The 19,975-nt window shown below is 42.6% G+C and overlaps 1 protein-coding gene across 7 annotated transcripts in view; it reads right to left on the reverse strand.

The window, feature by feature from the left end:
* Nucleotides 1-19,675, reverse strand: part of WNK1 (WNK lysine deficient protein kinase 1) — a 97,428-nt gene extending 77,753 nt beyond the window's left edge. For all 7 annotated transcript variants that reach the window (XM_065742557.1, XM_065742556.1, XM_065742554.1 and 4 more), the window contains exon 1: nt 18,104-19,675. In XM_065742557.1, the coding sequence (XP_065598629.1) occupies nt 18,104-18,877 (774 nt within the window). In that variant the 5' untranslated portion in view covers nt 18,878-19,675. The remainder of the gene's footprint in view (nt 1-18,103) is intronic.
* Between the last annotated feature and the right edge of the window lie 300 nt (nt 19,676-19,975).

Raw genomic sequence — 19,975 nt, forward strand, 5'->3', positions numbered from 1 at the left:
TCCTTCATTTACTTCATAGAATTGTGGATTACTAGAAGTTGTGACATGTGAAGTGTAAGCCAAGTACTGGCAGGCAACAGAAAATCCTTACATAATTGCTAGAACGCTCCATGAGAGATCATTCATTGTTAGCCCTCTCTCTGTTCCCCTAGGATTCATACAAATACAGTGAAATAGCAGATATTTAAATACTTGATGATCTGCATGTAACACCAAAATTAATTACTAGCCATGTTTAATGCTGAAGAAAGTTCCTTAGTCAAAAAGTTATCTGAAAAACATTTCCAAGCCATGGTTCTGTCAGACATTCCTGCATTCAGCAAACCTGCACGCCAGAAGCCACAGAAGCAGGAATTCAAATCTCGAGTGGTTTGTCAGAAAAGCTGCAGAAGTTTACCAGTACAGCATGTGTTGCCTCATTGGCAATGCCACAGGTGATAAGAGAGGGCAAGAGGAGGCATCCCATATTTCAGTTCAAATTCCTTCCCCTGTTACGCCACCACTAACAACATCACAGAAAAACAATTTTAATTAGGCTAAAAGATATCAGGCAGGCATTCAGAAGTTTTAGTCAATCCACCACGTTGAAGATACAAGTACACAGACTTACTCTTGCTACAAATAATTATCTTCCCCCACTCTTGTGACAACCAAGGCTCCACAAGACCATTTTTCCTACAGACAGAAACAGGACCCAGATGGATCTCAGCATAGGGTACCTAAAGCAGCAATTTTAATTTCCAGAATAAGAGCCTAGTGTCCAACTACTGGAGAACAAGATGCAAGTGGTGAAAGCAAGACAGCAGCCACACAAATAATCATCTGGAAACACCTCAGAATCACTTTTCTTTGCCTGTTCTCCATTGCTACTCCTGTATTTTCCTCAATTTCCCCAAGAAATAACCTGAATGCCAAGATTAATTTTCTCATTGAAATTCCCAGTGTCTGAATGCTTAATACCTAGAGATGTAGAGGAGAACTTCATGGGTTCTTTCTGGAGCAGTCAGGTAATGCTTAGTTTTTATTCCTCAAGATATCACTTCAATATACAACATCTCCACCGGATGGCTCTGACCTAAACTGAGATCTCAGTACTTCCAATGTCCAGATGCAGGGAAAAGTCCCTTGGGTATCCAATTCTCAGACTGCTTCTGCTAGGGGGAGGAAAAGGTGGAAATGGCATTATAGTTTTACCTCCTGAAAACACCAGAAAATTCTTGAGAGTTGCCTCACTACCACAGAATTCTTAAGTTTGGAACTTAAGAGTCAGTGCTCTAGGTAACACTTAATTAAAAGAAGGAAGACAAGGAGATGACCTGAAGAAAAACTAGTTTCTAATCAGGACCATTGACCTACAAGAACAGCAAGCCGGAGATCCCTCCAGAAGTCCTCTTAGCATTTCTACATCTTGTAACTTGCTTATGGACAGCCCCAGAAAAAGCAGGAAACTAGCTGCCAGCAGTGACCCCTCCTTCAGGGGACAACTAGGAACAACCCTTGAAACAGCCACAAAGAGGAAGAGCCCCACACTGTTCCGCAGAATCTGTGATTCCCATTTCTCCCAACAAAGCAGGAAGTAGTCTGAGCATCTTAGGTTGGGCCACAAAACTGAATTCTTACACAAGGGGAATATAGGAAGGGTAAGTACTTTAGTTTTCTTTAATCAACAAAGCAAGGGCCCAGCATAAGCATTTGCTGCTGCAGCACCTCTGACATTGTAAATAGACTTTGATAACAATACTGGAGTACAGTAGCAAGTTTTACAACTCTAAGATGATGGCAACTGCACCAGCATCAAGTATTATACAACAGCTCATAACGGTGAAAGAGGAACAAGACCAAGAGGCTGCCCAATAAGCAGGAGCTGGGCAGATTAATCACAGCCTCAGAGTTGCAGTCCTACCTTCAAAAGCTGTTAGCAGGCTGAAAAATTAATGATCAGGCTTCTTCCAAATTAGTTGCGACATATCTGTACACCAGAAACAGACATCACCCCTTGTGATTTCACTTTGCAAGTAATGAAATCCAGACTGCACTGCAAACAAAGAACTGCAGTTCCACCCCTGCTTGCTCTCGCCCTGAGCACTTTGGCTGCAGAGGCTGCTTGCTTTTTGATGCTATTTTAATCTCTCCTATGTTTCCAACACATGTTGAAGCTAAAATTTTCTCACAACTTGCCATTTCCAAGCATGCTTTCTCAGACAGACCCAGTCCATCCTCATCTTCAGCTGAAGGTCTGCATATCCAATCGGTTCAGATCTCCATCTGCAGAGCAAATCAACGTGCAGTATGCAAACCAGAGACAGTCTGAGCACTTTCAACATCCTGAATTGCTGACTCAGTCCAAGTGACTCCATTTCAGTTTGTCACACATATAAGGCTATAAGCTAGAAACTGAATTTTGTGCCACTACCAGCTCTTCTTCTCTCAACTGAATTTACAACACATACTTAAGTAAGGACTTCCCAAGAAACTTACTGGCACTGATCAGCTTCGTAAAAATAGGATGCTTTTCCCCAGAATTCACGTTCTTGCCAAAAACAGACAGTGGGACAAGATGGTTTTGTATTGTAAGGAGATGATGGAACCCAGAGAGCAGAAGCGACTATGTCTGCAAACGCCCAGAATTATGTAAGAGATAGAAAGGACCACTTCACAGCTAATTCAAGGGATAGCAACTGTGTTTTCCTACCATAACAACCTGCCAACCCTTCTTCTCAAAGCACCTTTCAGAATCCATTTCCCAAGAGAGTCAAGCAGCATTCGACACAGCACAGATCCGACTCTGAGCTAATTAAAAAGGAATTTCTATACAGTGTGCTAGATTCTAAACACTAGAAAAAAAGTAGAAGCAGTCAAGCTCTACTGTGATTATAGCTAAGTTCAGACTTAAGATTTTTTTGCACTTGTCTCATTTACATACATTTTTATGGACTATTTTTCCTTTGTGCAATGATGATGGCTATCACTACAGAGAAATCAGAACCTCTACAAACATGCAGTTTGTACACAAGCACTGTTTGCTCGCAGCCCCATATCAATTAAAAACAGAATTACCTATTTCAGTTTGAGTTGAGGTGAAAGATTCAAAAGGTATTTAAAAGGCCCAACTGCAAAAATACAAACCTACTAATTCTACATATGAACTCAACTACAAAGGACAAAGATTCTGATTACCGAATTTATTTAAAAAATATATATTCCATCTTATCCAATAACATTCTCTCAAGCTTGTGGGAAAGCAGATGGATGTTGAGCGTTTGCTTTCAAACTAGTAAGAAAATGACTTGGCAAGACTTGAATTTGCTATAATTAAAGCTACTTGAGCAGTATCTTGTCACAGATGACTGCACCAGACCTTCTACAGCACACCAGAACCAAAGCTAGGTCTATATCATTTGAACACTAAGGTTAATAACTGCAAAGACTGCTGCTTCTGCAGAAATAGAGGCTGTTGTTCCTTACAAGATTTTCTGCTTGAAAACTTCAGTCCTTATTCCTCAGAGAAACTGATGGAGAATGGCTTTTCTGAGGACATCAAACTTTAATAGCTTAAACATCTGCAATACAAACACAGGAACTTAATTACATACTACAGCCTTCTATACAGCATTTCCCATACTGAGAGTTGCACATGCTATACAAAAATAATGCCCTGTTTTTACAACATCACTGTGCATTATGTAAGAGAAACTCCTCCAGAAGGCATCATATGGACATTAGCACGTACTCCCAGCAGACATGGATCAACACTTCAGAGTCTGAAAAGAGATAGAGGTCCAAGTCTCAGCACAAAGGCAACTCAATGCTTTTTAGGTCTCTGCTCAACCATTCTGAGCTACCAAAGCTCAAGAAGGTAATACATGTAAAAGAGCAGAACTTGCACCACCTTCTCTGAAGCTTCTTAGAACAACTAAGCTCGAAACAGACACTCAGCTTGAAAATTCACAGCCCAAGGGGAAGTTCACAGTTGGCCAACTGGAAGCATGATCTTATTTAAGTGGTGCTACCTACTGTATCAGTCCCACAAACAGTTGATGACCACTATGTCAATATAAAGCATTAGCAGCATGTTTCTTCCAAAGCTAGCTTGCAAAATTGCAGACTATTTTAAATCCAAGCTCCGGGAAAGCGATACATGTTCATGCTACAGAGCTCACTCCTCAAATCTGCTTTACTGCTTTTTGCCATAGAAAAAGTGTAGAAACTATTTCTTGAACTTATTGGTTACTAACACTAGATGAGTAAGTTGTACCCATGCTGTTACAAGAAAAAAGATCTGACTGATATTCATGTTAAACACATGCATCACATGCACTGCACTAACAGAATATTACAGCAAGTAAATGCAACTGGTTTCTCAATTTCAGGTTCTCACACAGAGACTCCTTTCATTTCACTACAGCCTGGGTTAAAACTAAACGGATTTATGGCATTAGAAAAAAAATATTTCAAGATTATAACCAATGATTGAAGAGGATAAGACTCATCTACAATGAGACACGTGTGGTCCCTAGACTAAGATCAGAGGCTTTACTGGAGGAATCCAGGCTATTATAAGCACAAAGACAATTAAACAGGCTTTCATATTTTTAGGAGAAGCAAAAATTTAAGTATTGATTTGCATCCTATGCAAGCCGACTGTTGGTAAAACAACAACTTTCAATCATATATGGCTTACTCATTATTTCAACTACCATTTTAAGAGTTGTCAACAAGTTTTGCTCTGAATATTCAAACAGTATATCATTGTGGTGAGAGCCTTGCCAGCAACATCCAGAGAGTCCACACAAGCATGCACAGCCTCTTCAAGTCACTCCATCTAAAGAACTCCCCCAAACTACTTCTCTTTCACAGCCTCTGTTCAAAAGCCAGAAAAAGCATGGATAGCTGTTAGCCTGTCTGGCTATCTCCATAGCATGCATTGATGGCTCCCAGATGCTCAAACTGTAAACCTGGCACTAAACTAGAAGAAGGCTGCTCAGATGAGGTTCAAGTCAAAAGATTTCTTGTTCATCGACAACAAAGCAAGAGATCATACGCTGCTATACGGCTGAAAAAAACATTTATCAGAATGACTTATCCCAGACAATTTACCAGTTTATAAAAAAAGCCGAAAACAGCATGAACTAAAGTCCACTCCTGATTATGGTCCACTCCTGATTATGAAGCTTCTTTAAATATAATCACCCTTGAGTATGTTCATAAATGCTATCAGAATTGCAACAAAAAACAGGCTGTTTCCATCATCCAGACCAGCCATGCAGATTCAATAACCTAAGTTTTCACTGATGAACACTTTCAGTTCAAAGGCTGAAAAATTCTCATTAAACAAGGGTAGAACAACTTCAGCCTCCAAAGCTCTGTTAGATTTTCCAAACCTTTAGAGCTGCAAATCGTGTTTCCTACCAGCTGCAAGACACTGCATTGGTCAGTTCCACAAGCCATCAGAAAGCTGATTCTGAAAACACAGATTGGTTTTGTTTGGTTGGGGTTGATGTGGAGTATCATTGTTTTCTGCTGTTGTGTTTTTGTTTGCTATTAAGGCCTGCAAAGGAACACTAGGAGCTAACAGCAGGGTTACTGATACTTATGGTTCCCCATTTTATAAAAGTGTTAATCATATAAATTTCAGAATTCCTTAAGTACCTCTCTGAAACTGAAAGCTTTTTAAAGCAATAAGCAAGTCCTCTGAAGGCTTAAGCAGCAAGTAGTTCAACTATTACATGGCTGATTCCCATGTTTCTTAGTATAAAGCTGTAGTTATTGAAAGGTTTTGTTTTATTTCTAATTCAGTTTCACCTTATGCACTGCAGCCTTCACTAGTCAACAGCTACGATCTCATTTACAGAAATTTGCTGCAGAGAAGCTATTTTAAGTTAATGACCATGCCAATTCTCCCATTAAAGTGACTTTTTAAGCCATGTACTTAGCACTCAGGTTGTTTTTTTTTTTCCACGGCACTTTGTTTCACATTATGCTCAGTAGCCCATGCAACACATTGCATTTTTCAACCACATAGCCAATGGCCATTGGCAGACTTCCATCTCCCCTTTCTCAATATTATCGAAATAAATCAAGGTTCATTCACACATGGATGGCAGTAAAAACTCTTTACAATCTGCAAAGTTAATCTCCCTTAATTATCAGCACTAGATTTATTATGACTCCTGTTACACTTGATTCATTGTTAGCTGGGACCACATCAGGTATCTCAGTTTTTGCTGGACATCCAGATTGAAACACAGCCTGAGGATAACGGACAAAAGACCACGGGACCAGAGGCTGGATAAATGTTTTAAACTAACAACAGTACAAAAAGAAAGGAGACTCTCAGATTTCAGAGAAATTCTTATAACTACTTTAGGAACTGCACCAGCAAAACAAATGGCTGAAATCATTATTACTATACAAGGACTTGTATAATACTCTAGAATAACATTTTCAGCTCTTCCTGGAAGAGAAATTCTCTTAGATGGTTCAGCTTCATTTCTTCTTTTAATGAGTCTAGTACTAAAATTGTTCCAATGAGATTCACAGTAATGGTTTATTTATTTCAAGTTGGAATAATGCTTACAGACCTCTATAAACTTAGAATTTGGTCACCAATTTGTTATCTCCATGACTCCTGATAAACTCACAGCTGTTGGACCGAGTATTTATACATGAAACAACTGACGTATTCCCATCTGGTCTTCATGACAGGAGGATGACTATATAGAACTGCCACTTCTAAACAAAACTTGGGGAAGAGGAAAGGGAAACTGCTGAGCTGGACTGCCCTTGACCCATGACACAAACAGACAACTCAGCTGTCACTTATGTTTTGGTCACCCGAGAAGGAGCATAAAGTGTATCTGAAATGAGACACCCTATCCAGCTGAAGCTCAGTCCAGTCCATGGATTCCCCCTCCTCCTCCCCTTCCTGGAAAGAGATTTGGCTTGAGAAGGGAGAAGGCAAATGCGTAAGGCAAATGCCCAAGAGAACTAAGCACATTTCTATGGATAAGATTGATTCACCAGCTGGAAAAGCCTACATTTGGAAGAAGGCAGATCCAGCAGTTGAAACTTAGGTGCAGGATTTAACTCTGCTCATCATTCTTTTACATGTAGTACCCCAAGCACAGACAGGTACAAAGCCTACTTCATCCCAAACTGAAAAGGAAATAAACTACTATGTTTTTCCAGATGGTTTATTCAGGGATCACAGGACAACACAGGAAGGCTGACTAGGAAAGAGAGCAAAGTGTCATTGGCAATGACTGATACAGTGTTTTGTTCAGAAGGTGGAGAGGTAGGAGAGAAGAATAAGAATACTTCCTGAACAGGTAAGCAGCAAGAACAATTACCATTCCTACATACAGGAACAAGAAAAAAAGGCTATTTCCGAGCATATTATTGCCAGAGAAGATAAGGAGAAAAGTCAAATGGAAAATTCTTTTGTATATCATCAACTAACTCATTCTTTCCATTCTAAACTCCAGTGCCAACTTCCTCAGATTTCATAGTCCTGAAGTGACAAAACATACTTAAAACATCACTACACTTTCAGTCTGCAGTTTCTAACTGCACTCGCCCACACCCTCATTAACACGTATATCAGTTGTGCCATTATCTAGTAATTATCAATGATTTCACATGGAGTAGTTGCACCCCATCAAATTTTGTAAGTTTACCCAAACCATGTGGGTTGTTGTAAAAAGTTGAGGGTTAAGGATCAGAAGTTGAGCAACATATACTCTTGGATGCGATACAAGAGTAAAATCACAGAATGAAAGCATCATTTCCAAATTCAGAACTGCCTTAAAAGCTGCCACATTAGAAGCCACAACTGTTTTTTGACAGAGGTCAAACCACTACAGAAGTTTTAGTGAAGCAAAGATTCAGTTAGACTATTCGGTTCACAAATGGGCAATTTCCAGTAATGCAGTAACAGAGTAAATAATGGAGGCTTACTGCAAGAAGAATTTGGGGAGACACTTTGATGATGTCAAAAGTACAACCAGCCGTTTTCAGAGTGGATTAGTGCAAGCTTCCTTTGTTTACCCCATCTTATCCAGAAGTTGCTTGAATTTTCTTCACAGAACTTGACCACTTCTTTGCCTCAGCATTCTGTGACAACTACAGTTTTCACTTACACAGGTATTTGTATAAGAAAGAGCTGCCCAGTTCCTACAGTTCTGAATTGGTTTATCAGCAACCTAAAATTCTGAAGATCCAAGCATATAGTCTGCAAAACTAAAACAAGAGCATAGGAAAATAAAACATGTTTTTCTAGAGGAATATCTGACTATTAAAGACAGTTATTTATAGATCTTTGGGTATATAGGCTGCATGCATGTGTATGGTATAAGTGTACTGTAGCATATAAGCCATCAGCAACAACTCAGAACCTCTTAACTTTTTTCCCCTACCTTTATGATCCCCAAATTAAATACTGAGCCTCTTAGACAAGTTATGGATTGTACGATGAGCAGAGCATGAGAAATCATGCCATCACCTGTATTGGTACACAGCTACCATCAACAGGCAACAAAAATCAAATTCAAGTGCCATTTGTAAGGTTTATTTTGTTTTTGTATTCCCGCATTTGCAGACAACCTGAAATGCATGCTGCCTATCTGCAGGCAAGAAGCTCAAGCTGCATGCAAAGGAAGTAGAGAAACCACACAAGAACCATGCAAACAGTGAGCTTTAAGTCTTCCTGTATCACACATTTCTGCAGTTTCTTCATTTTCAGCACACTCTTCCTGGCAAACGTAACAACCCACTAGGCCCCAAAGCAGGACAAATGCAAATAAAGATCACGCTCTCAAAGAACATTCTACGTACTGTCTCCACTGGTCTACATCCAGAGGTAATACAAAAATAATTCAATCCTTCCAGACAATATTTCTTACTAAGATACTTGTCTGAATACACTGCTTTTCACAAACTCTAAAATTCTAGCTTAGTCTGCCCTACCACAAGTTTTCTTTACCTCAAAGGCTCTGAGTCCAAAGCAGCTACAGCATAAAAGAGCACATCGAGTTACCATCTTGCCTTTTTACACACAACTTGAAATACACAACTTGTATTTCCTGAATGAAAGTATAGTGTAAGCAGCTGAATAAAGGGAGACTGAAACCAAAAATAGTTTAACGTTGGAAAATCTGTAAGATAAAGAAGCAGATTTTAAAAACAGACATGGATAACATTTTGCAGCATTTCAGCAAAACCTGCTAACGGTTCAGAAATTGCCATTAACAGATGCATATTACATAAGTGTATACAGATTTGCAGATCCTTCAGCTAATCAGCCTGGATCGCTGAAGCTTTTAATAGAAATATTTGTGGGTTATTGTTTGTATGTCATTAATCTTTGCCAGGATAGAAGCTGTTTCCATAGCAGTCAAAATACATTCATATTGGGGTCATAAACTTGCTAGCAAGAGTCAGCAAAGCAGAAAAAGGTCACATGGGTACTCTAAGGGAGGAAAATATCCAAGACAGCTGTGTAACACCACCAGTTGGACAGCCTTGAACCATCATGAGACTATCAAACAGCCAAAACCAGTTAAAATGTACCTAATTGCTAGTATCACTTTGTACTATCTTAAGTTCAGTCAAGAAGTCCTACATAGCTCTTTCAAATTTACCCAAATTACATTAGAAATCACTCTTCCCATTCCCTTTTTCCTTCCAAATGGTGGTTAAAAAAAAAAAACAACCTCTCAATCACTTAAATGAGCTCTTCCATTTGCAGCTGCTTACTTTCTTTTGGTAACCCCAGATCTGCCATCAGAACTCACTGCCTTCAGACACTGACGCCACAAAGTCAGGAATGGTTGAAAACATTCCGATGAAATAAATGATCCAGGGCAGCTCAACAAGAAAGGACTAATTTCCCCCCTTCCCCCCCATGCAAGAAGTGTAATAAAGCTTGTTTTCATCACCTGCTGTCTTAAAAAAGCAAATAATCAGTGCACTAACTAGCCATCAAAAGTTTCTACCCACGATATTTAGTAACAGAGGTGACAAGATCCAAGATGTCCTGGAATATGGCTCCAAACACAGCATCTGCATCCCCAGAGCCTTCCCCCTTCATTTTATTCTTACCGGTAAGATACTAGGGGGAATCCTGCCAACCACCACAGAAACGAGAAGACAGAAACCACCATAATGATCTCATCCAGAAAACAGATATATCAGTGTATTGCTGCCCAGAGTACTGCCATTAGATTAAGTGATGTAAGTACCACATTCTTGGTCACACTGAGTACAAAAAGAAATGACATCCCTACATTAAAATACACAGATCTGGGCAAAGAGCTACACCCAGAGTCCTTAATTATCACTTCATAGCACACAGATATTTTGTCTACAGCATAGGTGGCCATCACGCACGTACAAAATCTTTGCAAGATTTCTAAGCTGTGAATAAGCATGGAGGTAGCAGACCCAAAGATTCTACTTAGGCCTAAAATGATAAATCAGAAGTTGGTAAGTTACTTCGCCTGAGCAATTTGGAATATATTACACTTGTGAAGAACACTCATTCCTTTAGGTGGACATTAATACTTAAACAGCTTCTGGAAGACAAAGAAAATACCATTACAAATATACTTTTCAGCATGTTGAAATATCCTTTGCCGAAAAAGTAAGTATGTTAAGTTGCCTGGGATTCAGGCAGAGTAAAACACAGCACTGCTGGGAACTACCCAGGCAAACCTGGAAGTGCTTTAGAATTATCTGAACACATATAGCATGCATCACAGCAAAGTGATCAGTGAGATAAGTTCAGAAGTGCATCTGAGAACTGAATCTGACTTCTGCTCACTGTATCACATGCCTTTTGACTCTAGCTTACAATAAAAAAAGTTTAGCAGTATCTGAGATGATCTTACTGCAAGAATCCCTTATTGGGTTAAGAGGAAAGCGTCACATAGCACACAACATTATTAACACAACATTTATCCTTTGTAAATATAAGTTATGGGTTCAACCTGCCGATTACTCCTTAAAACAAAAAGAAAGCAAGCTCCCTCTCCCAAAGGGAATACTGAGGGCAAAAAAAACCCACACAAAAAAAAAAAAAAGCAGGTTCTAAATTGCCAAATCTTCAACAACTTCAATACATGCCAAGGAAGTTGGATAGGAAGAAGAAAGAAGGATATCTGAAGAATATCATCCATAAACATTCCGACACTGTTCTGCACAGAACTACCACTACTACTCTCAAAAGGAGCTTGAAGAAAGCCCAGGGGACTACAGGCAGCCTCCACAACAATACTTCCAAGAACACACATACAAAAAGTTGGGTCTCACTGGTCAGGACAAGAATTTGAACAGTATGTTTGAAGACTTTTAGATGTCTTGGAGTAGTTGAAGGCTTCTGTCTAAACTGAGACAACAGTTTCCAAGTAGCACCATAACTCCTGTAATTTAGTGCATCAAGTACACTGGGGGAACATTCTCCCAGACAATGTATGTGCACATGACCAAGCTAAAACCATGAAATCAATATTTAAAGTTTAAGAGTCAAAAATAGTAACTTGGTACCATCTGCTACTAAATAACACATGCTCTGCCAAGAGAAAGTCTTATGCCCAGCTGCAAACTTGCATGGCATTTAGTATTTCTCAAAAGTCCAAACATTACAGCCATTATGTCTGCATATGCATTTTTCAGTTCACAGCTCTCTAGATCAAGACAAGCTTGAAAACATGAACCCAAAGACTGGCACAGAAAAGTACTCAGCTTTTCTTTCAAATCAGCCATGATTTGGGAGAGGCAGTTAGTGATCTCACAAAGAAGCTGCTGGACTTGACAGGAAGTGAAAGTCTCTGAAGACATTCATGACAGGAAGCACCAAGGCTGCCACTGCTTAACACAGGCTTTGTTAAATAGCACAGTTTCAACTGTCACCCAGGTTCTCCATGCTGTGTGTGACAAACTGCTGGTATGAAATAAAAAAAATAAGGAAGAGGACAACACAGCCCTGAGGGAAGTTACTAACCTACGCTAAAACTACACTACACCATGCATTGCATCCCTACAGACAACCACAGATCTCTTGCTGTTTTATTTATTACTCTGGAAGACATCTCTCTAAAGACCCTGCACAGGATGTCTCCAGAGATTTCTATCAGGATCCCTTCCAGAGAGAGATATTTTCCTTTATGCATTCAAAAATTTTTATTCTAAGCCACAGAAACCCAAAACAAATCTCATTTAAGAGATTTGATTCTACAGTTCTCAAATGCACCTGAACTAACATATTTATTTCCATAAGAAACACTGCATTTTCAGAATGTACTTATCCAATTATTGTCTTGCAACCACCCAGTTATAAACTGAACTACAGCCATCCCTGGAACTGACATCCCTTTGAGGTAAGATTACTTTCCTAAGTAGAGGTCTCCTAACAGCTGCAGCTCCAGAATGCACTTTAAAGCTTCCTTCTCCCTTTCAGGGTCACCTCTGTAAAAGTCTGAAGGAGTCAGACCATTGTTTATACTTCTGCAGGTAATTAGTCTGGCCCCTTTCCCATGTCATTTATCAAGTTGTCAATTGTATCAATTACAGCACAAACACTCGAGAATATGGCTAGGTTTTGTTCTTCAGCCAGAGTTGTTTCCAAATCTGAGACTTGAAGCCAGTTAAGTACCAGTAACTATTCTGTGCTATGATATGGAAAAGTAACTGAAAGTTTAGATTTGACTCCAAGAACGTCAAGCTCCCTGTATGAGCGCACAAAGAAATCCAGTGTGATCTAAAGGTGTCATACATTTATGGATTTACACCTTTTGGTCTTCAATATTATATTTCAATAAGACAACGTAGAGTTGAGAACAGATGGAAAGCTAATAGAGACCCAATAACAGATAATGTCATACACCTTCACTTATGAGCTTTTGCAACAACCATGAATCTAACAAGTATTAATAAGATGGAGACATACACTGACATTACAGCAACTGTATTAACACATAGTTATGCTCACAGACCATTATTTCAAACACTGATCAGAAGTATAACTTAGACACAGGAATCATCACACTGGATTAGATTCCATTTTGATCTAAAACTGCAACAGCCTTAAATATACAGAATCAGAGCACAGTTACAATTGTTAAAAGAGTGTATATTTATTTCAGGATATTACTGTTCATCCTCCCTGAACTAGCAGGATGTAATAGTTTTCCAGCATGTTAACGGTCAAACGAATTTCAGGTCTGTACCCCTCAGCTTCCTCCTGCTGCAAAAGAAGTTTTCATCTGGTTTTCCATTTTGTTTTAATGCAGCTATGAGTGCACATGAGAGCCAGTATCTCTGCAGTCAGGACTCTCAGCAAGCAAAATGCAAACAGCTTAAAAAAAAAAACTACAGGATGCCACAGCTATGTGATACAAGACCTTTTTTGGTTGTCAAAGTTGAGCAAGCAACTTCTGAAACTGTAGTTTAGAAAGTCCAGAAAGCTGTCCAGAAAGCTGAGAGATTTTTTAAGAATTGTACTGTGGCTTCAGTAGGCTGATGATTACAGCAAGCCTGCAGCAGAGTGTACCCTCCAGAGCATAGAACCTACATTCCACTCTTATCCGTGCAACTAAAGCTCAGTATTAAACTGAGCTTCAGCTAAGATATAAAAACAGGTAGAATTAAAACTGAAGTATCAATGAAGGTGGAGACATACCTCCCAACTAAAAACTTAGAATACAGGAAGTTGCTTGTATAACTTTCACAGGTCATTACAGTAAAATAAAATCTGACCCATGGAAATATTATTCAGCACGTCGCTATTTCCTGTGATAAAAAAGTGATGACTAGATGCATTATCATTTCACTGCACTACAGAATTTCATAGCTGACATTCAGCTATTGTTTGCTTTCAACTGTTTTTCATAGCTACTGCCTATGGAAAACTCCATTGGTAAGCTGCAGCATCTCATACGCTATACCTGATGTATAATTTACAGTCCACAACAGAAGTGCATTTATGTAACCAATGCTGGATTACCTACAAGAGTCCTAACTCAAGGTAACCAAGTTCACATTCAGCCCCCCCTTCAAAGTAGGAACTAGCACAGCGTGTTCTTGCACAGCTTGCCTTCCAAACTCACTGCTTAGCTTTAGAAGCTCTGTCCTGCTTAGGAGACAGCACTCAACCTCCTTCCCCCCATCAGCTCATGCATTGTACACAGTAATGAGACCAGCACCACACTGACAGTAGAGTGAGAAAGGCGGCAACACATCAGCAAGATGTGTTCACAAACTGTAACTGACAACTGACTGTCCTGTCCTTTCTGAAAAGGAAATAGAAGGTACAGCAGTGATAATAGCACATTCTAGGCATGCAGTATACAGTTCCCCATGCTCATAGTTTATCAGCTAATGTAAATATCATTCTAGTTGCAGTTGCTAAATCGTGCTTCCTTTAAAAGAAGATGCTATTCACATGGACGTAGGTAGGCCTCCAAATCCTCAACAAACACACAGTTAAGAACAGCTCAATCTTCCATATTTGAAAAGTTACTTATTTGAACAGAACCCATAGCAATAATTCTACACAAAATTTTGTAGAGACTGTACCAGTCTGTGTTCTCCCACAGACCAGAGGTTAACAAGCATCTTGTTTAAAACTGACTCAAACTGAAACAAGGACTCAGAAGGTGACACATTGTCCCCAAGATGTGGCTTTTATAATCAACTACATGACTCTTACTACCTTTGGCATTAACTTCATCTATCAGAAGTAACAGGAAGAGGCATCACATTTTTGCCACATTACCTGAGCTGTACAGAGAGATGACAAAAGACATGCCCCTCAAATGTTACTCCAAAAGTCTCAACAATAACATGATTGTACAGGAAAAGACATTTTAAATTACAATAGGAAACAGCAGCACTAACCACTTTTGCTAACTTCTACCTACTACTTCAATACCATTAAAGTAGTAATCCAAAACTACCATTTCACTAAATTTATGAGATGTGCTTATGGCAACAGTAGGAGGCACACTTGATTCAGAATAACTAGAGCCAAGATGAACCTATACAATGGGAATAAAAGTATATAAAGGTTAATGCTGAACAGTGTCCATGCAGTAAGTGAAGCCCTAAGCAGTTGCTGCTGAGCTCTTCCCATCTCCCCCATGCTCACAGCTGGGCATGTATTTCACAATTAAATAGCTGCATCCAGTATTTAAACTAGGTTCAGTTACAGTTCATAGCCTGTCTGTAGGAGCAAGTTAAGCTAGGATTGTCTATCAGCCATGCTTGGACTTTTGTTATGTATTTATGAGAAACCCTGAAATACCCAATTCCTTCTAATCACACCTTTCCATCTTCCTCAGATAAAGAAAAATTAACAAGTCTTGGCCAGCACCTCTCCTGCTGGAGATTCTCACAGCAGAAAGTTAGGAGAAATCCACAGAATGTCATATCTATTTCCACCACAATTAAGTACATCAAGCGTAAAATTACAATGCTATTGAAAAGCCTTCTTAAGGACACAGAACAGTACGCTCCAAAGGATCATCAGCACCTTGGGAACCTGAGCTGTGTTTGATAAAACAGCAACCACATTTCTTTGAGAAGAAACTGATTTCCCTGGATTTTACCTTTTGTCTCAACAGAAGACATAAAAATAAGATTGCCGCTGGCAGAGTGCCTTTACAATGATGGAGAACACAATTATTACACATCTGTCCATCCTGTCCTTGATCCACCCAACTCCTGCTACAAGATTTGCTCCAACATTTAAACACTAATTCAGCTGAACGGAAAGCAGACAGTATATTGCTTTCTTCCAAACAGAACTTAAAGAAACTGAAGCAGTGAAAGCATGCTAGAAAAGTCTGAAAGAACGTGATTTTAAAGAGTTGTGTTGTGCCTTCATCAACTCTGGACAAATGCAGAGGTGAACAACTAAACCTGCATGGTCTCCTGGCAGCACTAGAGTGGTAATACAGCAGGCTCTGGAGAGGTAGGACACCTTGGATGTCTATGCTTGCTAGCATAAGCACAAGTAAGAAATTCATTTTACTGCTAAAAACACATGTCAAAGCAATTAAAAACAAGCACAAGATAGTTAGGGTTACTATAGTATGCATGGAAGAAATTCATACATATTTCCATAAAAGAGTGCTTCAAAGATTCACCAATCTTCAGGGCATCATACAAGAAAACTAAGATGATGTTTTAATTTAGACCATTTCATGAAATCAGACATTGACAGAAAACACGCATAAGGAATTTCACTGTCCTGTCAACATTTATATTTTCCTAGATAAAAAAAGAGCACGTAGCCATCATACCAACAGCTCCCAAGTTACTCCTTTTATTTCTAGACGCAATAAAGCAAGACTTTATCTTAATATCTTTAACCATACAGACTGCTCCTTCAAGGAGTACTTCTAAAAGCTACAAAAATAATGCTTATGTTTCAAAAACAACATTTTGTATGCTGCCCCTTTATGAGAGGAAAGCTACAGCTGTCAAAATGATTTCATCTGCAAGGTACTCCTTCAATATACACATAGCCTTCAAGGAGAACATCCAACATTTTCCCCCAACCACTATTTGCAGTCTCACTGTCATTTTAGAAACCACTTGTGAAATCCTTCAATCAACTGAGAGCTCGACAACATATTCTTCATAAGTGAGCTTTTTAATTACATGTTTCAAAGAAGGCACTTCACTTTGGACTATTCACATAGTACAGAACATGACTAAGACAGTTCCAGCAGAGGTGGTATTACTGGAAAGTGACTGATGCCAAGCTGTCATTAGTTTCTGACCAGTAAGTATACTGTAAAGATTAAAACAGATTTCAGAGGTTAAAGTAGAACTGCAAAACTACAAAGATTAAAATTAGAAATAGAAGTCATACCATTTTGGAGGATCAATCTCGGTTCAAACTGCATGCAAAGAGCTTAGGCAGAGCCCAACACTACTTAAAAATCATGCTCAAAAACCACCCCAGGAAGAACATAACCAGTATGCAGGAAGAGTGCACTCTTAAGGGTCTCAGAAAACTGGAAGCTTACTTCCACAGCCAGTAAGCACAGAGTTAAGGACAATAACGATCTACAAAGGTACTGTGGTAGGATGAGATACAAAATTGCTTTGGAGGAGAACAAAGTCTCCCTATAGTACTGCAGGGAGCTATCTTATCTCATCCTCCTCCAAAGCTCTCGGGATTCTGACCCAATGCTCTTTTGTCTGCCCTAAATTGCATCAGAACACACAGAATAATGAAGCCATAGTACATGAGTCCCTCCTGTAGACTGTACTGAAACAACACTAAAAAGTAAGCACTATCCTTTTAATTTAACACTGAGGCTTTGAAAGCCAAATACTACACCAGATATTTGTTCCTGGTACCCCAGCTCTTCCCACTTCTTTTAAGGTTGTTGCACAGCAACCTGGCTCTCAGTTACACAAGCTCTGACTCGTGTGAACTGAGGGCATTTTTGCCATCATTGGATTGGGCTTGGGCAGAACTGGGGCCTTATTCTCATTTCTGTTTTATCCACCAGCCATCTGCAAAGGTTGAGCTTGAGGTTTTTCAAAGCTTCCTTCATAAAGGAGATACTTAATTTCCTCCTTGTACCTGTATCAAGCAAGAACCCTAGCTTCTCAGAACGAGAAGCAGTTTTTCACAACTTAAAACCATTCACTAAATGACTCAGGATATTTTCTATGCCTACAATAACCCAGTGCCACAACACACAAAGTGCTATGAGAAGCACATAAATACAAACTTCAAAAAGTTACTGTTATTAACTTATGACAGATTTTCCCTCAATCTCTCTGAGCTGCATTCAAGTACTTCTACAAACCTAGTTACCTTTGGTAATAAAACTGGTAGTAAAACGCAAGATGTCACAAGAAACATAACTGTAGTACGACCTCTGAAGATAAAAAGCAAAAAAAAAAAAATATTCAGACTCCAAGGAAATGCTGCACTTTTCTCCAGAGAGGGTGGCTCAAGTAAGATCCGCAGTTCCCTGTCTATGTAAACTAGACCTCAAATACACAGGTTTTTAAATCACACACACAGCCAAGTACCTAGAAGCCTGGCCACACTCTGATAAGTTACCATTTTTATTTATTTTACCTGCAGCTCGCACCAGGCGACTTCCACAGTGGTATCAGTATCCAGTCCTTTATATACAGTTTTGAAAGAGCCTCTTCCAATCTCGATGTCAAACTTCAGAAAGCGGCCGTCAGGGGAGATGCCCACCGCCTTAGTCTCCAGCTCCTCTATGTCCTCCTGCTGCGTCCTCCGCTCCTCAAACTCCCGGCTGGCAGCTGACGTGCTGCCAGCGGCGCTGGTGGGGGGCAGCGTGGCAGCCTCATCCTCCTCCTCTTTGGGCAGCAGCGGGGCAGCATCCTTGGCGGCGGGTGGATCCTGGGCAGAGCGTCCTTCCAGGGGGAGCGGGGCAGGTGGCGGGGGCTGCTGCAGCAGCGAGGAGGCCCGCGAGGCGCCGACAGTGATGCAGGTGGTGCGGACGCACTCAGGAGGAGAGACCAAGGGAGCGGCGCTGCCTCCCGACACGGGGGCCGAGGGCGCGGCGGGCTGCAGGCTGGGCAGCTCCAAGGCCGTCGCGTTGGAGTCGCAGATCACGCTCCGGCGGAAGAAGCGGTGCTCGGTGGCTGCCGCCCCTCGGCTGTCCTTGTCCATGGTGTGGCGGCGGCGGCGGTACTCCTCGCTACGGCCTCCGCTCCCCGCTCCACCGCTCGCTCCGCCGGTCCCGGAGGCTCCGTGCTCGGCGGCTCCCAGCTTCTCCCCGACGGAGCTGTCCGAGCTGGAACCGTTCTTGGGGGGCGGCGGCGGGGGAGCTAGGAAGCGGGGAGCCGGAGGGGCGCCGTCCGCGGCTCCCCCCGACATCGCGGCCCGGGGAAGCGCTGCTGGGGCGGGGCGGGGGGGGGGGGGAGGCGAGGGGAGAGGAGAGGCGGCTCACTGCGCGGGGAGCGCGCCCGGCCGCGGCCGCAGCTGCGAGACAGGAGGGTCCCAAGGGCTCCCGGCGGCGGAGCTGGGAGGCGGCTGCTGGGGAGGGTGGGCCAGCGGGGCGGCTCCCCGCTCAACGTCTGCATCCATCCTGCAGCGGGGCAACGGGCAGCGGGTCCGACATGGAGCACCGCGAGAGAGCCGGGGCGCAGGGCCGGACGGGGAAAGGAGGGAAGGGCGGGAGAGAGAAGGCCGGGGCAGGCCCGGGAACTACCCCGCAGCGAGGGCCCGCGAAGCAGGGACAGGCCGCGGGAGGCAGCGGCCGCCGCGCTCAGTCACTCGCAGCGGGCGGGCCCAGCGCCCTCAGCGGGGGCAGCGAAGGGGCCGCGGGGCTCAGCCCCGCCTCGCAGGGGCGCCCATGGCGGACGCAGCCTCCCCCTCCCGCCAGGCAGCTACCGCCCGCGCGAGGCCGGGCCGCGCTCCCTCAGCAGCGGCGGCCGCCGCCGACCACCGCCTCGCGGGGAGCCGGAAACCCCCCTCCTCCTCCTTCAGCTGCCGCCCCCCGCCGCCGCCGCCGCCGCCGCCGCCTCTCCTCACCGGGCCGCCCGCCGCCTCACACCGAGGAGCCGAGGCCGCGCGAGTCCGAGTGGCGCCCCGCGCCGCGGCGGGGAGGACAGAGCGGAGGCGCCGCGGCCGCCTGCGGGCCGTCTCCGCGCTAAATGGCGACGGCCGCCCCAAGCCGACACACAGCAGGGGGGGGAGGGAAACCGCCGGCCACGCCTCCTTCCGCGCACGCGCGCCCTCGAGCCCTCCCCGCCGTCGTTTCTCGGTGGCGGCGGCCTCCCGTCGTGCCCCGCTCCCGGAGCCTTGTGGGAATTGTAGTTCCCGCGGGACCTCTTTATTTTGGGGGGTGGGGTGCGTGCGGGAAAGCGGCCTCTGCCGTGCGAGGGCTGCCCCCCAGCTCTCGCTCCTTCACGAGGGGTGCGCGCCCCGCTGAATGCTGCTGCCGAGATGCGGTGCGGGAAGTGCAGGCCACGG

Source organism: Cyrtonyx montezumae, unplaced genomic scaffold, assembly GCF_038088225.1.
Source record: "Cyrtonyx montezumae isolate F1298 unplaced genomic scaffold, pur_monq_1.0 scaffold_3, whole genome shotgun sequence".
Classification (NCBI taxonomy): domain Eukaryota; kingdom Metazoa; phylum Chordata; class Aves; order Galliformes; family Odontophoridae; genus Cyrtonyx; species Cyrtonyx montezumae.